This window comes from Cucurbita maxima, unplaced genomic scaffold (genome assembly GCF_002738345.1).
Source record: "Cucurbita maxima cultivar Rimu unplaced genomic scaffold, Cmax_1.0 Cma_Scf00012, whole genome shotgun sequence".
Taxonomy (NCBI): Eukaryota; Viridiplantae; Streptophyta; class Magnoliopsida; order Cucurbitales; family Cucurbitaceae; genus Cucurbita; species Cucurbita maxima.
Window position 1 is genome coordinate 552,456 of NW_019272028.1, and position 20,870 is coordinate 573,325.

A 20,870-nucleotide genomic window follows, 5' to 3' on the forward strand; every position below is an offset into this window, starting at 1 on the left:
TTTTTTTTTTTTTTTTTTTTTTTTTTTTTTTTTAGGGACAAAAAACAATTACCGATTGAGTGGGGAGTGGAGGAGAACTCATTATTTAACAAACATGTTATTGTAATTTAAGGAGCAAAAAAAGAAAGTGCAATAAACCCACTATTTATTTCCAGCTTCCTTTAAGGACCATCACAATCAACCAATCATCAATATCCACGTGTCCACCAACTTTCATGGAACTTATAATATAACATTCCATTCATGACAAGTAGGTAACTAATTACCATCGTAGTTTAAATTACAAATTTTATATTTTATATCACAACTGTATTCAAAGTCTTCAGAAGTTAACTTATCTACTACATGAATTACTCGTTTAATAGGATCCTAAGGTTTCAATATTGTATTTAATTTGTTCATCATTTTTACTTTTATTTTTATTTTAAAATAAAGGTAGGATTGAAGATTTCCTACAAAATTTATGGAAACCAACACTTTCTGTGAGGTTTTTATCCGCTGAACTATAAAAAGTAAATGCTGTAAATCGACTAATAGCTTATTGATTTATAATCAAATTTCAACGCCTGTTAAATACAATAATAACTCACGTGAATCAATGAAAATAAGAATAATAATACAAAAACAATCCATATTTTATTACATAAATAATTTCAAAAGGGCTAGAAATGATAAGAATCAAAACCAAGCAAAAGACGGTTCTATCCCTTACTGCTTTGTTTCTACCCCTGCCCAAACATGAAGAGGACTCATCTTCTAACCAAAGAGAAATTGAAAAGTGAGAGTAAATCATATTGTTACCTTTCAACGAACAATAATATCTGGAGGTGAAAGATGAGAAAGACAGATTTATGGCGACAAAGTATCTGAGTATGGGGGGAAAAAATAGGGTGCCTGGACAATATTCTCTTGATGCTAATAATGGTAGTACAACCCTCATTTTGTTAAACTAGGCAACATATTCCACAAAGCAGCAGTATAAAATGACTGACAGTGAACTCAATCGAAAGGGGGTTTTCAAGAGGGAAGGGGATCGTTTTGCAGCAGAATTAAGTACACAAATTCTTGGATATTGGTCAATTACCAAATAAATGACACAAAATCGTGGATGCAGGTTGAAGAAGTTACAGAATCTGAGCAGCCGTGTTCAACTTTTCAGCCAAGCCCAGTTGTGTCCTGGTGATACTTGACAAATACAGCAACAGCAAATGGTCCTGTGGGAAGCAGTGAAAATGGAGACAGGATAGTAAAACGGTTAGATGATTTCCATGTATAAAATTGAACCTTATGTAAACCATTTACAAGACGCCAAGCTCAAACAATTTAATTCTTAACCAGCATACCAGATTTTATTTGGTGGGGGATCAAGATAGGTAAGGTATGATAAAATAATCTAACCTGCACGTTGTCATTCATCAGTTTATCAAAAGCAGATGGCGACAGTTTTGGAAGAGAGGCTACAGTCTCAGCAAGAAATCTCCCAATCGTGTTGTCCGGCTCAACATGTCCTTCCTGAGAGAGTAGTAACATAAGCAAACGAATATGATATATAGCAAAAGAGAAGACCCAAACGTCACTCACCACAACATTATCAACATATTTGTAAATATCATCAATTAAGGCAAGCAATCTCTCCATTGAAGCTTCCATTCCTTCCAAATCATTTGGCAGTTTATCAATACTAGTTGTCTTCAGTATATCAACTGTCATTACAAATTTTGCATTAGAACAGGGGCTTTGCCAGAATATACAAAAATCCCTTGCAGCAAGTTTCTGAAGGGAATGGACAGGATTAGGAAACAAACACAATCGAACTATTTCAGAAAATAATTAAGACGTATTCTCCATAGCAGTACATTAATTATTGGTACAGGGTTTAAGGGAAAAAAAAAGTCACAAGCTATGTTCATATTTGGACAAAAATCAGGAAAGCTACAAAAGTAGAGATGCTAAAATACGTATCATACCCAGATACGTTATTCTAACATAAGCCGGGGATATTCAAAAAGTCTAAGATCAAATATTTCCTACAGTTGTTTCAATAATGCAACATACTCCCTAAAACTTCAAGTATGCATTTAGGTTAATAAAAAAAATGGTGTGCCAATAAGTGTCTAGGATATAGTGACAGCAGCTTCAACATTTCAATAGCAAGAGTAAAACAAGAGAAATGATTAAATTCTTACATCCAAGTCTCTCAGCTTCAACCATTCGAAGATCTAAAGGAATTTCTTGAAACTGAGCAGCAAGTTGTCTATCGCCCAGAGACAAATTGACAGAGATGTAGGCTTTTATTGTGCCTTCTCCATTTTTAAATCCAGTATCAACAGTCAGGTGAATAGGGTTTGAAACTTCTCTAGAATAAAATTCGTGTATCAATGCACTGCCACCTGTAACTCCCATACCAGTTGAGTACCTGTCCGTCACGTTGGATAACACATTATAAGAATATGTGTCTATCATATACGCCATTGGAGAATATTTCATCTCACAAAAACTTTAGTTGAACTATGCATCAACATTACAAGCAAATAATGAATTTCAAGTTTTCAACCAGGAGTAATCTTTCAATTGGTATGGTATCAAGCAAGCAAAAGTTACAAACCAAATTCTTTCTTATAAGAAACCAAATTCTTTCTAATAAGAAACCAATTTCATAGGGGAAAGTAAGAAATCTATAGAGGCCAATGTTTAAAACCAAAGGAGCAACAGACAAGAGTAACAAAAACAGACTGTGTTAGTGAACGAACTAAAGCACTTTAACTATAGTTGATAAAGCTGAAATTGGAAGGATAATTTCTGGGTTCAATATCGTCTAAAACTCCTTTTTTCCTTGTAAGCCTCTTACATTAAGTCATTTTTGTCACTCTGCAATTTTCTGTTCCTCTATTATCTTAATGATATCCAGATTTTTATCCAAAAAAGAAAGGCACTTTTACCATTACTGATATACATAGTAAAGAAGGATCAATGGCTTTACCATCCAACGATAACTTCCTTTGGATTAACTTTTTGGTGGGAACTTAACATATTGTGATGATAATCAATATCCAGCGCAACCTGTTATGATATAAGGAATGAAGAGAAGATATGAAAGAGTGAATATGCGAATTTATTGCAAAATGGTAGATCAAACAATAACCATCACTAGAAAGTCTCACAAATTATAACATTAAAATTCAATGAAACAAAAAGACGTATAAAATTCTTAAAGCCCATCCGCAACGACATTTCTAAATGTTCACAATTCGCTCGTACAAGTAATTCTACAATGAGTAAAACGTACTCGAAGAATCCAAATTGGAAAAAGAAAATGGCAGAAAGAAGGCAGGGAACCCTAATTCTCCAAACGGAAGAGTGTACGAGATCAATTCGTCAAGGAAAAAATAAAGAAACTAGGATTTTAATTATTACTCAAAAACCGATAAGAACACAAAAAATAATTTACTTCTCAAACAATCACATCGAGGAAACACTAGAAACGAGTTCAATGCAGAGTAAGGAAAACCTGATCGGAGAACTCATTATGAGGAACAGCATAAGAGTTGCGAATATCAACGGTTCCATCAGGTAAAACAGAGCCGAGAAGTGTACCGATCACTCGATCCGCCTGGTCGGGGCGCCTCACATAGCAATCACAAATGTTGAAGATAACCAGAGGATGAACCTTGGCAGACAAAGAGTTAGAAGACTGTGAAAATTGCAAAACCGTGTTCTCAGTCGTCGCCATTGACCTGAAGTTCGAATTAACCTAGCTCCGTAGAAATGGATGCCGAGAGAGACGAGTAACGAGCGCAGAAGCGGAACTAGGGTTTCAGATTACGCTCCAATTTTTGGAAGAGGATATTAGGCCCATTTTATCATATTTATATTAAAATTAATTTTTCAAATAAATTTAAGGATTTCATAATATAATTAAAGGAAAATTTAAATTCTCTGATAATTGAAATCAAAAGACTTTTTGTGTTCCAAAATTCCAACATTTTAGATTTAAAATTATTATTGATAATTAATGAATAAACTAATTGCTTTATTAATGTATTATTTTACTACTTACTACGATCAATTTTAAAATATTTTGTAGATTATAGATACGATGAATTTTATAATTTCATTTTATAAAACAATTCTTTCATTTATTATAATTTAATTTAATGAGCACGAGAATTTAGTTTAATGGGCTGAGAATTTAATTTAATGAGCATGAGTGAATATTCATACAAGATTTTACATTACTTCCTTTAAAAAAATTAATTAATTAAAATTGCTGTATTTTTCGTGTGGGGTCCAGACCTATATTTGCATGAATAAATTTCAGAACAAAAGTCAACCTTTTTCTGATCCAGTCAACCCGGGTCCTACGGCTTCACTCGGGTCATTCGATCCGACCTGAACACACAGTGTATATCCCCGAGGAACGTCTTGGCAGCGTCCAGACTCGGAAAATAGGTGGATTCCAGAAATATCTGACTCAGTTTATCGTCCGAGTTCGAACTCACCACGACTCGGTTCCCCTTCGCCTCTAAGCTTCCAATCACCATAACCAAAACTTGCTTGTAGGCGAAGAAGAACTTCTTTATTGCCGACTCGATCGCTTGCAGAGATTGAAGTAAATGAATCTTCTCGATTTCTCGCTTCTCACTGTACAATTTCATCGCCGCCTCTTGAATCCTTGGTCCGCCCATTGGATCCACGTCTACATCCAAGATCAATGGCACCTTGTGCTTCAAATCCTTGCACTTCTTCGTAACCTCCACCAGCGTCATCGATCGAAAGCAAAACGCCTCCGATTCCTGCAACGATTTGATCGCTAATTGATTTTTCAGCTTCAGAAAATCGTCCGGATCCATCAAAAGGTGAAGATCTTCGATCTCTTGCAGAAGCTTCCAAATCCGCTCCATTAAGTAGCAATCGCTCGCGGCTCTCGCGAAATTCTTTTGCTCGATTCTATCTGCGATTCGTTTGAGAAGCTCATGCGCGGCGTAAATCCACGACTCCAGGATCTGGTGCGTTGTGTAAACCGTTTGATTTTCGTAATTTTCGATTTGATCGTACGGACTATTTCTCAGAGAATGAAGCTCGTTTGGCCTGCAAATTAGGTCGTAATCGAGATTCGGTTTGCCGGCCAAATTCGGCTCCCCTAGCCCTAGCGTGTACGGACACCTCCTCATCTCGCACTCGATAGAATACTGAATCATCTGCGCGATGTCTTCAGAGCTCTGCCATGAAGCAAGCCGAGGAAGAAGACTCGCTTCACTCGTTCTGTTCACAACAGTAGCTTCTCCGCGAATCTTCCAGACCTCCGCCGAGCTTCCGTCGCGAGTAATCACGCCGTTGGATGAACCCAGATCAACGATCGGAACTCTGCCGCGTGCTTCGCCGTCCTCTTCATCGTCTTCACAAATCATCGCAATGAGTTGGATCTGACTCGTAGTGAGAGACTCGAGCTTCCGTTTCCACTCCCGCCGGTTCGCGTACGGCCGTGGATCGGACAAAACGGTCGAAATGAACCGAAAAGTAATCTCCAAAGCCTGAAATCCCGGCTTCAAAACCGACTCGTTTCTCCATTCAGGAAACTCCCTAGAACTCCATAGCTTCCTGAGATCGTTGAGGCGGAGATACTGCTCGTATGAAGAACAAGACGACGGCGAGGCTGTGGTGAGCTCTGAAGAATGAAACGAAACTGGAAGAGACAAATTAAGCTTCGTGGTGGTTGAAATCAACTTTGAGGATTTAGTGGTCGTCTTTTCAGAGCCCATGTTGGCCTTCCAACCCATATCGATCATTTCTGATCCGAGACGGAAAGAAAGAGAGAGTGATTCCTAAAATTTTGAAATGAAAATTGCTGGATTTGATTTCGCAGAAGGAATGGAGGAAGAATATGGGTATTTATAGGAGGTAGCATAAATTTGAACGACACAAAGGCGTGGGGAATGGAAAAATCAGATTTGAAAACATTTTAAAAATAATAATTGTTTAGGAAAAATGGAAATTGCGGATGAAGTTGAAGCTTATCCATAATCCCAGCAAACGGGGGAATTTTAGAAAAAAAAAGTAAATAAATAAATAAATAAAGGAAATTTCCAGGGAGGATGGGAATCCTTGAAATTAGACTGCTTGGTTGGTGTTTGACTGTTTTTAGTTCAATTTCATTCCGGATTTTATAGCCCCCACCATTCACGTCTCGCCACCTGTCACCCTTGCATTTTTTTTAATTTTTAATTTTGTTGACGGTTTATTCCCTCAAATATGCCTCCCTCCACAACAAGTCCTTAGTTGACCATATCCTCCTAGATTTTAATTTTCGAATGTGTCTCTTTGTAGGCGGCCGCTCCTTTTTATTTCGTTCTCCGACTCCTTATCCCTTAAGAAATGGAATCATAATTAAATCGCTTTCAAAATATTTCTAGCCTTTTTCTTTTAAGGAAACCCCAAAAATAATATAAAAATATTTATTATCTCTATTTTTCTTTTTAAATACCTATTTTAATTCAGGAAATAATTTTAGTTTATTGTATACCTAATGAATCTTTTTTATTTGAATGGGAAAATAACAATAGATGGTCTTGCTTTGGGTAAGTGAATTAATGTGCTATGATATGTATATTGGATATATAGTGATATACAATTATTAAAATAATTATTTTCCAAATATTAAGATGGTAATTATAAGGAGGAAAAGGAAGTCCAGTGTTTCTTAACATAAAATTAAAAGAAAATTTCACTTTTATTATTAAATTATAATTGCTTTGAAATTCAATTTTTATATAATGGTATAATCTTCCAAAAGAAAAAATATATAATATACTGTGTATTTTTATAGGATAATTTTAAAGTACTTTGGAAAAAACGAGAAATAAATAAGAAGAGCATCCAAAACAACAATGTGTATTAAAAAAAAAAATCATATTTTTTTTACTTTCAATTTTATCTATTTCAAATAAAAAGTCGTTTGGATAGATAAAAATATAATAAAATTAAAATTATTTGACGTAGATTATAATGTTTTGGTTTTGGAATTCTATATTGACAAGTTGGTGAGGCCTTTTCCCCCTTTTGCCGGAATACCTAATGCACATTCCAATAGCAATCTTTTTATTTTATTTTATTTTATTTTATTTTTTTAATTGTCTTTTCAAAACATAAATCAAGGGCGTCCATTTTGAAATATATATGGATAGGCTCAAATAAGTTTGCATTATCATCAATAGTCCTTGACTTTTATATTTTATAAATAATAAAAATACCTTTTTTCTATTTTTTATTTTTATATATACTAAAAAAATGTATTCATTTATAAAAAAAAAATTAAAATTTCCTTATAACAAGAGTACATGTCCATCACCCGCGTTTACCACGGTTCCAATTATAAAAAATAATAATAATAATAACGCCACGTGTTAAGAAATTACTGGCCAATGATACTGACTAGGATACCAGCCACTTTTTTAATTGGTGTCCGACTCGGATTGTGGATGGGCTCTTGTGTTCTTACCGGCCAACTAACTAACCACATTCGGATTTCAGAAATCATGCTGGTTGGGTTTCCGACACGTGGCATAGAAATCACGTGCTCCGTCCATATATAATGAAGTCCAGCTGTCGGGTCACACGCGGACACATCAGAGTTCAGCGGCGGTGCCTAACGGGTCACCCCGATCATTCCACGTGGCCGTACAGTTGGATGTTGAAATGGTGTGTTGGCTTACACGTCTTGTAAAGGAACCAATCAAAATTAATATTAAACAGAAGCAGGCCTTCCTTGGCGGCTACTATTAATTATAAGCTTAATTTCTTTAATAGACTTTAAACCTCACCCACTTATCTCATAAATCATCCTCAATCAATATCAATTGTCTAATCACGGAGAATTAACGCCGTACACTTTTTTTTAATTAATATTTGTTTTATTTTTTTAATATGAAATACGTGTCAAATTTAAACCTATAATTAATAAATAAATAAAATTGTCGCCCGCTTGAATTTGTAGTAAACAGTAAGTAGCGAGAACTGAGCTTGACTTGGTTAATACTGCCTGCCCCTAGTCTTAGAGACTCATTGACCCATGAATTATTTAGAGTGGGTCGGTAGGTCGAGTAAACAAGGACCAAGAAGTGCATTGACACGCCCCACTACTTCTCTTCCTTTTATGCAATTATAACTCACTCTCAATTCCAACGCAATTTATCTTTTTGGAGCTGACGCGACAAACTACGTGGGTATACCAGTTGCTTGTTATGGAGCTTCCAGTTCCAATTAAAGCATACAAATTCATTAGTGGATTTGTATGTATAGCTCGTTTGCATCACTATTTGGCACGGTTATTAGATAAATATTAACTTATTTTTTCTCAAACTATTTATTTATGTAATCCAAAATCCTAATCTAAAACAATATTTATTAAACTACTATTTACGATAAAATTCAAACAAAATAAATTTATACAAACTAAAATTAAGTTTTTTTTTTAATAATATTTTTTATTAGAAAAAAGAACAAAAAAAACATTAAGGGGATGTAGAACATGCGGTGTGTAGTTTTGTTGACTTGTGGTCTGGCGCCGAAATTAGGTAACAAAGAAGCACATAATAATTGGGCTCACAGTTTAATTGGGCTTGGTAAACAAATCTTATGCCAAGGCCCAAATAATCGGCCCAACTCAATAAAGTACAAGTCCGATTGACCCATAGGTTTTGTACTTCAGGAGCAAGGATGTCTTATTGGATAATTTATAATTAATTAATTTTTAATTTTGAAACTAATATTTTGTACTTTTTTTTTTTATATTTAAATTTTATTTGTATTTAGTGGGTCAATAAATATTGTAGGAGGAATAACAGAACATGAAATTATGAAGATGGCGATAATAGTTTCTTCTGCAACACTCAGTTGCTTTTTGTCTTCCCCAGTACGGAAACCCATCTTAAGTGATACCAGTACGGACGGCGGCGTTTTGCTCGCCGGTCTGTCTTTGCTGGAGGCCTGCAGCGATTAATATTGGTGGTGATACTTATGTTTGGCAGGTGGTGCCTTCAAATACGACTGGGAATTGCATCTAATAATGGCCTTTGCAATTATACTCTTTAAAGCTAGACATGTTACACACGGAGGACATCGGAGACTGGTGCGAAACCCGCTTCAAATGGGCTCTTTAAAGCTACCGTTTGTTGAATGTGCCACCGATATTACACTAAGCAGGTACCGGTGTAAGTGAACGTTGGTTGGTCCTAAAAATAGCAGCAACGGTGCGAGCTAATTGGGCTTCGAGATTGTGTGTACATGAAAAGAGCTCGCTTTCGACTTTCTACCTTGGCGTTTTTGTGTAGAGCAGACGGGGCACTCGACCTAACCACCGGTGTGCTGTGATGTGTGGCTTTTGTTTCCTTGGGTTCGGTGTTGGTGATTCTACAAGCCAAACGTTTGGGCTGCATGCACTTGATCCATCTCCTTGACAATGTCATACGCGTTGGACCAAATACTTGTTTGAATCGGACCAATCTCCAAACACAAGCTCATAGACTTACTATGACGGTGTGCCACTTACTCTCGCTCTTCAATAAGTCACTAACGAAAATTCAAATCTATTCAAATTTTTTCCTCTTTCTTTTAAAATATTTTAAAAATTCTGAGCAAAAGTTAAAAAATAAAAACTTTGATTAATTATATTTATTTTTTTCCCTCCCAAGGGATGCATAGGCTAGGAGACAAAACAAATCCAATTAATAATTAAATAATGTATGCAATCATTAGTCCCATTAAACAAATAAAATTATTAGATTGTAATCTAAAAACTTAATGCTACCAAATCATACCAAATTCAAACAAAAGCTTCGTCTCCAGTTAAGAACGAGAAATAGAAGTGGGATGAAAAGTAGAAGAAATATAGGTGAGATCGAAAGTCCAAAGGGATCTAAAGTCAACCTATGTTTCTCAGACTTTTGATCTCATATATGTTTATAGTACTTTCCATCCCACTTATATTTCTCATTCTTAACATGGTAACAGAGCTCAGTCTTAACACTTTCAAATCATACTTTTTATTTATTTAGGTCCATAATAAGCTTTTGATTTTGAATTCATCGTATTTTTTACATTTTGTTTTTAATTATTAAATATTTAATTTAATTTTCTTAAGGTTTAAGATTCAAATCGGATATGCTATCATCAAATTGTGTTCATAATAATATATCTCGTGATTTTTATAGCATTTAAAATTATATATGATATTTAGGTTTTATTAAATTAGGCTTTTAGGGTAATTAAGAAAAAATAGAGGGAGTAAATAGACAATTAAATTGGGAAAAGGGAGTGAATAGCAAAGATGCCACTTCCAAATCATTGAAAAGGGTTGGATTCTATGAACAAACTTTTTGACCGTCAAAAGAGAGTTAGTTCACCAAATTCTTAAGGAATTAGGTGTTTTTGTCACGTCTTAATCAAATGCCTTCATTATATTTATAATATGGACCACCAAATTCGGAGTACAAATCAATCTTCACTTTAGATTATAAACGAAAAATCATACCATAAATTCAAAGAATCAAACGTTTGATCAAACAATACCTTATGTGTAACAGTACCAACTCATTTTTTATTTTGGATTTTCCACAGGGTTTTTTAAAAACGTCTTCTAGGGGAATGTCTTCGTACCCTTTTAAAAAAATGCTTCATTCCCTTCTCGACGTGGGTTTTCTTCCTAGTAAACACGTCTTAAAAACTTCGCGAGGAAGTCTAACGATAGGCATGAACCATTACGATACGAGAGACATTCCACGTGGATTTAGGGTATGGAGAGAAAAGAAGCCATGAGGGAGCAAAATTCATGTCTCCTCTTTTGGAGGATTCAGTTCATTACACATCGCCATCTCCTTCAACTTTGTTTCTCTGCTAACACCAAAAAGCATCAAATAAATGAACACCAAATTTCACTCATCCTATTGGGTTTTTCCCTCAAACCTTTTCTCCCCCCTTTTGGGCTACCATTTGAATCATCAATAATTCCACATGATTCAGATCTGTGACCCTTTTTCTGGCAACTTAATTATGCATTTCACTCCCTTTAAAACGCACCTCTTGACTCCAAGTTTCAGACAGGCAAAAACAGAGCACACACAGAGAGAAAGCTAGCAGATATCAGTAGAAACCCCAAAATTCCGAGCCACCTTCTTCTTCTTCTTCGTGGGAATGCCGCAAAATTAAGGCACAACCGGCGCTTCTGGAGCTATAAATTCACGGCGGCTTCTTCCTTCAATCCACTCTGAAACAGAGCCATCTCTGTTTTAACGTTCATCAAGTAAACAGAGGACGTCATTGATTTCTCTTCATTTTCCTCTTTGGGTCCTCGAAAGTTTCTTTCTTTTTATATTATTATCATTCAAGGAAATGGATCAAACTGTGAACGAACAAAACGAGAGGGATCATCAAGAAGAGAAGCCAAATCAATCTCCATTGAGCTTCAAAAGCCTCCTCTGGCATGGAGGCTCTGTTTATGATGCTTGGTTCAGCTGTGCATCAAATCAGGTCTGAACTCACAAAACCCACAAAATCCCATTGTTTATAATGCTCTGTTTATGATGATAAAGTTATGTCCTTTTTGTTTTGATGTTCTTAAAGGTTGCTCAAGTTCTGTTAACGCTGCCATACTCCTTTTCTCAACTGGGTATGCTCTCGGGCATCATATTTCAAGTATTTTACGGCATCATTGGAAGCTGGACAGCCTATTTGATCAGCATTCTTTACGTTGAGTATCGAACTCGTAAGGAAAAAGAGAATGTGAGCTTCAAAAACCATGTCATTCAGGTTAGATTAAAAACAGGACAACCCACCGCCATTTTCACAATCTCAAAGCTCTGTTTTTTAGCTTCTTTGAACATGTTCGTTTGTTCAGTGGTTTGAAGTGCTAGATGGGCTGTTGGGACCATACTGGAAGGCTGCTGGATTGGCTTTCAACTGCACTTTTCTCCTCTTTGGATCCGTGATTCAGCTAATAGCTTGTGCAAGGTTCATCACTTCTCCTCTGTTCTCCAAATGGATGGTGAAATTAGTACTGAAATGTGTTCATGATGGCAGCAATATATATTACATAAATGACAAGCTAGACAAGAGGACATGGACGTATATATTTGGAGCATGCTGCGCCACGACGGTGTTCATACCATCGTTTCATAACTATAGAATTTGGTCTTTTCTTGGGCTTGGAATGACCACTTACACGGCTTGGTACTTGACCATTGCAGCTGTTCTTCATGGCCAGGTCTGGTTGTTCATCGAATCATTTCAATTTGTAGTCAAATTTTGCTTTCTTTTTGTTGAGTTTTTGTTCTGGAACTTTGAAGGTTGAAGGGGTCCAACACTCTGGGCCAACCAAAATGGTGCTCTATTTCACTGGGGCAACCAACATACTGTACACCTTTGGTGGCCATGCTGTGACTGTGTGAGTCTCTTCTTTCTTTTGGAACTTACCATTTGAATGAATTGCTGATATCCCTTTTGAAATTTGAATCCAAAAGTTGGGTCTATTCTTAATTTTTGTTGCCTACAAAATGGATTAGGCTAAGTTATTCATGACCTTTATTCTTGTTCTTCTTGGATCTTCATCCTTCTCTGATATTTTATGTTTAAATTGTTTTTTTAGTTTTAGTATTTAAATGAATTAAATTAATAAAAATATTCTCTCTCTCTATATATTTTTTTAGAAAAATTGAATTTTTTAAAGGGTTTCAAAAAGTTTCTTGAATTTTTAATTTTTTTAAAAAATATTCATGAAATTTAGTTTATGAGATGTCAAAAAATTAAATATAAAGTTGATTTTTTATTATTATTAATTTATCCAATTAAAAAAAGAAAAAAAAAATGAAGAAATTTTTTGGCGCGGCAGGGAAATAATGGACGCTATGTGGAAGCCTCGAAAGTTCAAATTTATTTATTTCATCGCCACTCTATACGTCTTTACATTGACAATCCCGTCCGCCACCGCCGTCTACTGGGCTTTCGGCGACCAACTCCTTACTCACTCCAACGCTTTCTCTCTTCTTCCCACCAACGGATGGCGCACCACAGCGATCATTCTCATGCTCATTCACCAGGTCTACTCCATAAATCCCTAAGTTTATTGCAATTTTCGTGCTTTTTAACTTCCTTTTTGCAGCATTTCATCGAACAGTTCTGAACATTCGGGTTTGTTTGCATCCCATTGTTTTTCGTGTGGTGGAGAGTGATAGGAATGTGCATTGAATAGTCCTTACCCTTTATTGCAAATTTTGGTTTTTCTCACTGTTTTTGTGCTTATGCATTTGATCGAACGGTTGATGTGCAGTTCATAACATTTGGGTTTGCTTGTACGCCGTTGTATTTCGTGTGGGAGAAAGTGATTGGAATGCACGAAACAAAGAGCATGTGTCTGAGGGCGCTTGCCCGATTACCGGTTGTGATACCCATTTGGTTTTTGGCTATTATTTTCCCTTTTTTTGGACCCATCAACTCTGCGGTAGGGGCGCTTCTGGTTAGCTTCACCGTCTACATCATCCCATCTTTAGCCCATATGCTCACTTTCAGATCTGCCTCTGCCCGACAGGTAAATGCCTTTGCCTTTGCCTTTGATCTTTCCATTTCATTTCTTCAATCATATTTTACCTAATACGCGCTCATCCAACTGGCATTGTCGATTTCTCGTCCTGAATTGAGTATTGAATTCATTCAATCCAATCTGCCCTTACTTCCTGATCATATCATTGCTGGGTCATGGCTAGATTTGGTCTAATTTTTCTACTACTTTGGCATTCTAAGCTGCTAGCTGAATCATTGAAAATTTTAATGCAAACTTGGTTCAGATTTCAGAACATTCCTTACTTAGTCTTGAGCTGTTTATATCTGTTTGTTATATCTGTTTGTTACCCGTGATTCTTCCTTGGGATCTTCATAATTATATAACTTCCAATGCTTGTCCTTTGAATTGATGAAAACATCTATATGATATGAATCAGTCTATAAGATTGGCTATGCTGGAAACTTTATGTTAAGAATCTGACCGTCCTACCAGGTCTCAATATAGTGACACCAAGTACAGGTGATAACAGTGAGGGTTCCCTAAAGAGTTGGTCCTTTCAATTCTTATCATTTTGTGGATATGGTTCCAGCTGTATGATTTAAGCTGGAAATGAGTTCCAACAGATAGCCATTTTAGCCCCACTGATTATTATAATGACTAGCATTTGAAATTTCATGGAACATTTTATTATGGGAGTGGGTAGCATTTCCTTTTCATTCAGTTATCTGCTTTCGTCACAATTCTCCATGCTAGCCACATCTTCAACTAAGTTGGGCCAATCAAAGACACCCTTCCCTGTAGCGTGTTGTACCCTATTTCACAATCCAAATATTGTGCCCTTTTTTCTTTGTACGGACGAAAGGATAGAACCAATAGTTGGCTAATTGAGCGAATTTTTAGGCTTTTTTGATTACTGGACGTGTCAAATCAAAGTATGTTGCTGTTGATACTACTTTTGCCAACTAGTTTGGATCCTTTTTATCCTAATTGCTGTTGTAGTTAGGAGTGCAAAACTGAACTGAAAAACTGAAAAATAGTTGGTCAATTTAGTAGTTTGTATAATATGTTTAGTCATTTTAAATCGATTTTGTTGGTTTCGGCCACTTTGAGATGATTATTGCAGTAGGTTTGGTCTTAATAAATACAGGTTCAATGTTGTTATTGCTGTTATCTCTTTTTTAAACAATGTTTGTTTGCCGTCGGTTTTTGGTCGAAAGTCAGCTCGAGCTGGCCTGTGCTTAGACTCCCACTTGTAGATTAATGCATATGATTTTGTCACTTGATAAGCCAACGGTCTTCTTCATTAAAATTTAGTGATGAATGCAGTTCTAGAATTCTAATGAACTGAACCCAGAAGTTACAATAATGAAAACTCCTGTATATTTAGATGAATGAAGATGATTATGACATTACATATTGTGTTTGCAAGTATGACATGTCAGGAACGTGTATGTTTTGGGTGCAGAATGCTGCAGAGAAACTTCCAATCTTCCTCCCTAGCTGGGTAGGCATGTATGTGGTGAACAGCTTTATAGTGGTGTGGGTCCTGGTCATTGGGTTTGGATTTGGAGGGTGGGCCAGCATGGCCAACTTCATCAAGCAAGTTGACACCTTTGGGCTTTTTGCAAAGTGCTACCAGTGTCCACCCCAGGGCTCAACAACAGCCCATCATTGAATTTTCTCTCTCAAGTCTCAATTATATAAATATACAAAGGCATACACAGAGAGCATCAAGGTTCCCCTCATCCACCCTTCTGATATGCATATTAATCTCATCCAAATCTTGTCTGCTCATTCTCGTTATATATCTCTATGCGATGCGATGTTCGTTTTATATATGTTTAGGAGAAACTGGATGGATTCCATTCTTAGATGGCTATGTATCATTTTCTCCCACTGTTCTACTCTTTTGTGATGTACTTGGAGGGACTGAATTCAAATTGCTAAATCTGAAAGTATTAGAAGGATGTTTCTACATTAGGAACAGAAATGAAACTGCTATGTTTTGGTCCCTTGCCTGAGTTAATTGGTTTCAAGATGAAGATCTTCATCCATTTAGCCGAGCCCTGCCCCTTTCTTCCCCTTTTCTTTTTGAGTTGGCGATCGTTTCTATCTAATTAGAAATCAAGTTATGAGTACAGTTTTTTAGATGAACACGACTCTCCACAATGGTATGATATTATCCACTTTGAGCATGAGCTCTCGTGACTTTACTTTGGGTTTCTCCAAAAGGCCCAATTCTAATGGAGAGAGTATTCTTTAATTATAAACCCATGATCATTCCCTAAATTAGTCAATATGGGATTTAATCATTCAACAAAGTTGACCAAAGGGCTATAGACTTATAATGTAAGCTAGGTATGTCCTTTTGAGAAATGAGTCATATTAGCCATTTTAGGCACAAACATTGCATACTCTTGGTGTCTAGTGTCATGATTATATTTGTCTACGGCATGTTGTCCATGATCGTCAAAAAAGTACAATTGTGACATCTAACTTTCAAATATTTAGTTGTTTGATTAACATTAAGATTGAAAATTAAAGGAAAAACATCTTTTAACTTTTTTACTTTAAAATTTCAATTTCAGCCCAAACTGAAAAGCTTATGGAGTAATTAATGAATTTATCAAGTCAATTTCAGCAAATACAAACAATTTAAAAACGATAATAAAAAATAAAATTGAAAGAAAATATAAGAATTCAAACTTTAACGCTTATCAGAACTAAAAAAAAAAAAAAAAAATATATATATATATATATATTTATACACACACATAAATAGAAATAAATGAAAAGAAAAAGAAACACTCGATTATTGCGCCAAAATCGTTCGTCTTCTTCCTGCATGCTCTTTCGTCTTCGTACCAGAAACCGCAAAATTTTCGACTGACATTCCTCTTTCTCTCTTATTTCTGAACAAAATCTCTCCCCATATCTCTTCATATTGATTCCCACTCCATCCAATTCTGCTCATCAAGATATGCTCCTTTTTCAAGCTTTCGATTCTCAGGTTTCTTCTAAACCCAATTTCCTCTTCCTCATTCTTTTAGTACGTTTACAGCGGATTGTAGCGTTGTTGAGTCGGGTGTAGTGATTCTTACTTCCTCCTTCATTAGGTTTCTCGGTTACCCTAGCACCGGAATTTTTTCACAGTTGGAGCTTGTTCGACGTTTCTTTGTTGGGCTTCATAAATGGCTCCCAGGGAGCGAAGTAAAAAGGTTCTGTTTCGTTTTTTTAACCTTGTTTGTCGTTGCGAAGAGATTTCTGCATTTCTTTTGGATGTAATACAAATTTTCTAGTAATATCCTGTTTGGCTCTCTCTATTTTGAATTTCAGAGGGGGAACTTACGAATTGATGCTGCGCTGGATGCTATGAATCCTTTCGGATTTCATCCGAAGTTGGTTCGTGACACGGTCAAGGAGCTCCTCAGCGTGTGTTTTTCTGATTTCATCTCTGTTCTGCATGGTTCATGTTTTTGTTTCGTTTTTGTGTGTGTTTCTTCTGTGGGTCTCTCTGTTTTCCTGTCTTAAAATTAAGAAAGCAAGCGGATAAAATGGTCTGATGGCCACTGCCCTGAATACTTGAAAGTTTGTATTTGTTTTTAGATTCCCCCATTTCAAGGTCAATTATTTGAATGCAAGTGCTTAGAAATAGGGACTCAAGAAGCTGCTGCATTGCTAAAACGTTTTGGCTTTCTTGCAATCATCGCTATACTTTGTTTTATAATCTCATACAGTGTTTGGAGAATTTGGTTTAGGTGTATGGAGGAGACGAAGGATGGGTATTCATTGAAGAAGGCTCTTATACTCTCTTGATTGATACCCTTCTCGAGAAACGGAAAGATGGTGCAATAGAGAAGGTTATTTTCCAACTATTTTTGTTGAATTTGATTCTTGATGTAAGCACGTTCTTCGCCTTTGTATAATGGTTTATGAATGTTTAACAATTCCAACGGAGAACCATTGATGTATGTTGCATACAAATAAGAATTGAAATGTTTAGCTCCAAAAGAAACTCCGGATCAAAAATTTCAAACTAGTTCTTATTCCCAGATTGGTGTTTATGAGGTGCCCTTTTGCTAGTCATTGTCAAATTGTTCGCAATGAGTACAACATTTGCTCGTGCATATATCGTTTTTGTTTAACTCGTACCGGGTTTACTTTTCTTATGTTGAAATAGTGTTAACTAATTATCAGAAAAATGCACACCTTTTATTCTTTCAACTGTTTTATCTCTTCTGCATTGCCCCATATTTTAATGCTCATTGTTTGAAGGTTCATGAAGAGGATGGAAGAGTTGCAGATCTTCAGGAGACCTCTGAAGCGGGCTGTTCCTCCAATGTTGTTAATGAAGCTTCCACATCTAATCCTGGGGCTGAGATTACCGTGAAACCGACTGAGGGTGTAATCTCATCGTACGTGGACAATGAACCTTTCAGGATCACAGCCACAGTACCTGCAAATGATTCAGGCAACTAGTTTGACATTTCTAACCAAACTTATGGATTTTCGCCGTTCTATAACTACCATTTTATCAATTACTTTAATTGTAATTTCATGAGTTATATTCGTAAATGCCTTAAACTTGTAACCTTGTTTTAGATACATTCTCTTCAAGGCCGAACTACCACCTAACCAGCTAAACATTTAGATTATTACAAATGTGCAAAATAAACGGATTTAGGAGGTCAAGAAAGTCTATGTTCTAATGGATAACAGTAGCAGCTTTTTAAAGGCAATAATTGATTTCATTTGGTTACTTGGCAAAGAAACTATGAGTTGATCTTGTGTGTGATTTCACTGCCATTGTGGATCTATCATGGTGAAGGGCCCTGAAGAATATTATTATGTGTGATGAATCTGCAGATGAAAGATACTGGAAGGAGGAGGATATAGGTTCTGGTGTTGCTGATAACCATTTTATAAGGAGTTCTATGAACCAGTCTTTACTGGCGGCACATATCCCTAAAATAAGGAGGCGAAAACCTTATCACGGGTGGATCTCCTCCGGTGGCGACGACAGGGAAGACTTGGTGCACTTGACACCAGCTCAATTGCCTGAGGAGTTTGCCAGGTTACTCATTCCTCATGCTCAAAGAAAAAGAAAGAATCGTTGGGATGTGAAGCCTTCAGAATCATGAGCTGCTTGTGATTAGTATAAACAGTATGAACAGTAAAACTAGAGTTTTAACTGTTGTTTGTATGTAGAACAAGGCTGTAAATAAATTGTGTAGTTTACTTCAGCTCTGTGATACTCTGTTTTTCTCTTTCTTTTCAGGAAACAATCCCATTTGCTTGCGGTGCAAGGACAAGAAATTTCACCCTCTCTTGTTTGCTTGGGTAACTTTGGAAGAAACTCCCAAGCTGTGAGTATTAGAACAATTTGGATTTTTTAAAATTATTTCAAAAATATTTGAATTCCTAATAAATAAATAAAAAAATCAAATATATATTGTTTTTATTTCTATGTTCCCATAATTGGCCCCCCTAAAATAGATAATTGCAAATTAGCCCACAAGATTGTTTGTTTGTTTCTAAAAAGCCCTCAATCTTTAATCCACTCCATAATAACACGTGCAAAGGAATAATTCGCAGTTCAGATTCGCTTTACTTCCGTTTCATCTGTTCCTTAATTTCTCGATATCCATCAGCACCACGTCTAAAACCGAAACAGATAAGACTCGAACGCGAACGCAGAATCTTCTTCCCTCCACTCGCTCATCGAATCAGTAATTTTCAGTCGAAAAGCTCTCAATCGTTTGGAGCTTCAATCTTAATCAATGGAGCTCTTTCATCTACTCGGTTAGATTCAGTAGTTTCTTCAATGGATTTTCCTGCAACTTTTCGCGGGAATTCCTTTCCCTTGTCTCATTACAGTTCTTGCTGCTACATTCGTTTCCATCCTAGTTTGATTTCGTTTGCTGGCTTGAAGGAGCAACGGATTTCTCATCGCGGCCTTAAGCTTGATCAGTTTTCCTGGTAACTTGCTTAGTTTCGAATTGGGGGATCGTAATGCAGGGCTGTAAGCGTATTGAATTGGTTCTTCTTCTACTTTTTTTTGTCTTCTAACTGATAGCCGTGCAAAGCGAGGGGTTGCTTGTAGAGTTACTGAAACGCAGAATGAACCAGATGGCACTAACGATAAGGTATTTGTAATTCTGCAGTCGAATCCTTTTTCTTTTTTCTGTTGTGGTTGCTCGTTTAGTTTAAAATCAAGTTTTGCATAGATTCTCATTACTTTTACAATCATAATTGCTTCGTAATCCACAATGCACTTTCCTGTTGGATTGGAGGCACTATAATCAATTTCTTTCTACCAATTTTCTATAATTTCACCTCAATGTGCAAGTTTTTCCTCCTCTTTCTGATTAGGTCCCTTTGATTCAACTTAGGGCACGTAATTTATGTTGTGGCATGAATTCTAGATTGCACAGTACTTGATGCCATGGTCAACGCTAGAACCTGGTGTCATCTTCTTAAAGTATATGCTTAATAAATCACTTACAAAATTGCGTTGGATGCTTGAAAGGGGTGTGTATTTACAATCAGAAATTGACGTTTTTCTTTTCGAGTTACACAATTACTTAATACTTCTCGCCATTCCTGTGAATGGTAACGAGTTACTGAAACTAAGCCTCCATTTGTAGGAAAAAGATGGCTCTGAAGGTGGAGATCAGCCATCTTCCTCCGACTCCCTCACAGAAGATAAAATTCAGCTCGATTCTCAGGCTGTTGATGACCAAGGTGACATCCAGGTAAGTATTTTTGGCGACAAACTTTATTCCTTCGTACATCAAGTAACTGGCTTGGAAATCAATTTTTGGTTAGAAAGTGTTCTTGGTAGCTACAGCCTACTGAAATAAACTTTCATGCTTTCACCCGATGATTAGTTCTACATGATGTTGATTTTTAAAAACAATTTAAGTTTCACATTTTTTCTTTTCGAACTGGGGTACTCCAGTGATATGAACTCTTATATGCATTAGAATTACCGACCCTGCGGCTGCATATAATCCAGTTGTAGTAATTAATATCATAGAAGGTTATATCATGATCTATGGAGAAGAATGCTTCTTTCAAGTGTCATTTTTACTTGAAATTTTTCGTCTCTCCATTGTTTTTTATTTTTTAAAATTCAACCCTGCATTGGGGGGGTGTTAAAAAATTAGTTTGTGTTCACAGTGTACTTGAAGAGTTTTTAAACTTCGAAACAGGATATTGACAATGTAGAAGTTGCTAGTGGGTCTCCACTTCCAGGACTAAAGGTACTTGTAGTGTATTGCTGTATTCTTTTTTTTCTTTTTTTTTTTTTTTTTTTTTTTTT

At 36.2% G+C, this 20,870-nt stretch overlaps 5 protein-coding genes across 6 annotated transcripts in view; 3 read left to right on the top strand and 2 right to left on the bottom strand.

The window, feature by feature from the left end:
- Positions 1–768: 768 nt before the first annotated feature.
- On the bottom strand, positions 769–3,857 carry LOC111487392 (eukaryotic translation initiation factor 3 subunit F-like). Its single transcript, XM_023134776.1, has 6 exons — positions 3,509–3,857; positions 2,981–3,060; positions 2,187–2,416; positions 1,582–1,703; positions 1,399–1,512; positions 769–1,214 (listed from the first exon to the last, which is right to left on the bottom strand). The coding sequence occupies exons 1-6, from the start codon at positions 3,728–3,730 to the stop codon at positions 1,125–1,127; spliced, it is 858 nt and encodes a 285-aa protein (XP_022990544.1). The 5' UTR covers positions 3,731–3,857; the 3' UTR covers positions 769–1,124.
- Positions 3,858–4,167: 310 nt separating this feature from the next.
- On the bottom strand, positions 4,168–5,950 carry LOC111487596 (nematode resistance protein-like HSPRO2). The gene has a single exon (XM_023135044.1). The coding sequence runs from the start codon at positions 5,784–5,786 to the stop codon at positions 4,359–4,361; it is 1,428 nt and encodes a 475-aa protein (XP_022990812.1). The 5' UTR covers positions 5,787–5,950; the 3' UTR covers positions 4,168–4,358.
- A 4,999-nt stretch (positions 5,951–10,949) lies between these two features.
- On the top strand, positions 10,950–15,567 carry LOC111486960 (auxin transporter-like protein 1). Of its 2 annotated transcripts, none has more exons than XM_023134141.1 (8): positions 10,950–11,520; positions 11,614–11,799; positions 11,888–12,000; positions 12,070–12,253; positions 12,336–12,433; positions 12,878–13,085; positions 13,316–13,573; positions 14,976–15,567. In XM_023134141.1, the coding sequence occupies exons 1-8, from the start codon at positions 11,383–11,385 to the stop codon at positions 15,219–15,221; spliced, it is 1,431 nt and encodes a 476-aa protein (XP_022989909.1). In that variant the 5' UTR covers positions 10,950–11,382; the 3' UTR covers positions 15,222–15,567. The 2 variants fall into 2 exon arrangements, with proteins under 2 accessions (XP_022989909.1, XP_022989910.1); XM_023134142.1 differs by having other exon boundaries at positions 10,954–11,520; positions 15,012–15,567.
- Positions 15,568–16,360: 793 nt separating this feature from the next.
- On the top strand, positions 16,361–18,942 carry LOC111487557. The gene is made up of 7 exons (XM_023135007.1): positions 16,361–16,556; positions 16,663–16,764; positions 16,883–16,978; positions 17,305–17,406; positions 17,822–18,017; positions 18,413–18,620; positions 18,825–18,942. Exons 2-7 carry the CDS (start codon positions 16,738–16,740, stop codon positions 18,940–18,942), a joined length of 747 nt encoding a protein of 248 aa, XP_022990775.1. The 5' UTR covers positions 16,361–16,556; positions 16,663–16,737.
- A 242-nt stretch (positions 18,943–19,184) lies between these two features.
- LOC111486959 (probable zinc metalloprotease EGY2, chloroplastic) overlaps positions 19,185–20,870 on the top strand; it is a 5,743-nt gene continuing 4,057 nt past the window's right edge. Inside the window, exons 1-4 of the mRNA XM_023134140.1 lie at positions 19,185–19,525; positions 19,623–19,692; positions 20,194–20,301; positions 20,761–20,811. Coding sequence (XP_022989908.1) covers positions 19,371–19,525; positions 19,623–19,692; positions 20,194–20,301; positions 20,761–20,811 — 384 coding nt within the window. The 5' untranslated portion in view covers positions 19,185–19,370. The remainder of the gene's footprint in view (positions 19,526–19,622; positions 19,693–20,193; positions 20,302–20,760; positions 20,812–20,870) is intronic.

What these genes read in the sequence shown, in the direction of transcription:
- LOC111487392 (XM_023134776.1), bottom strand. Translation starts at nt 3,730, where the DNA reads ATGGCGACGACTGAGAACACGGTTTTGCAATTTTCACAGTCTTCTAAC. An exon ending in AAGGAAGTTATCGTTGGATG is followed by an intron (nt 2,417 to 2,980) that starts GTAAAGCCATTG and finishes CGTGACGGACAG; the next exon opens with GTACTCAACTGGTATGGGAG. An exon ending in TGAAGCTGAGAGACTTGGAT is followed by an intron (nt 1,704 to 2,186) that starts GTAAGAATTTAA and finishes TTGTAATGACAG; the next exon opens with TTGATATACTGAAGACAACT.
- LOC111487596 (XM_023135044.1), bottom strand. Translation starts at nt 5,786, where the DNA reads ATGATCGATATGGGTTGGAAGGCCAACATGGGCTCTGAAAAGACGACC.
- LOC111487557 (XM_023135007.1), top strand. Translation starts at nt 16,738, where the DNA reads ATGGCTCCCAGGGAGCGAAGTAAAAAG. An exon ending in CCAGGGAGCGAAGTAAAAAG is followed by an intron (nt 16,765 to 16,882) that starts GTTCTGTTTCGT and finishes TTTGAATTTCAG; the next exon opens with AGGGGGAACTTACGAATTGA. An exon ending in CGGTCAAGGAGCTCCTCAGC is followed by an intron (nt 16,979 to 17,304) that starts GTGTGTTTTTCT and finishes AATTTGGTTTAG; the next exon opens with GTGTATGGAGGAGACGAAGG.
- LOC111486960 (XM_023134141.1), top strand. Translation starts at nt 11,383, where the DNA reads ATGGATCAAACTGTGAACGAACAAAACGAGAGGGATCATCAAGAAGAG. An exon ending in TCAGCTGTGCATCAAATCAG is followed by an intron (nt 11,521 to 11,613) that starts GTCTGAACTCAC and finishes ATGTTCTTAAAG; the next exon opens with GTTGCTCAAGTTCTGTTAAC. An exon ending in GATCTGCCTCTGCCCGACAG is followed by an intron (nt 13,574 to 14,975) that starts GTAAATGCCTTT and finishes TGTGTTTGCAAG; the next exon opens with TATGACATGTCAGGAACGTG.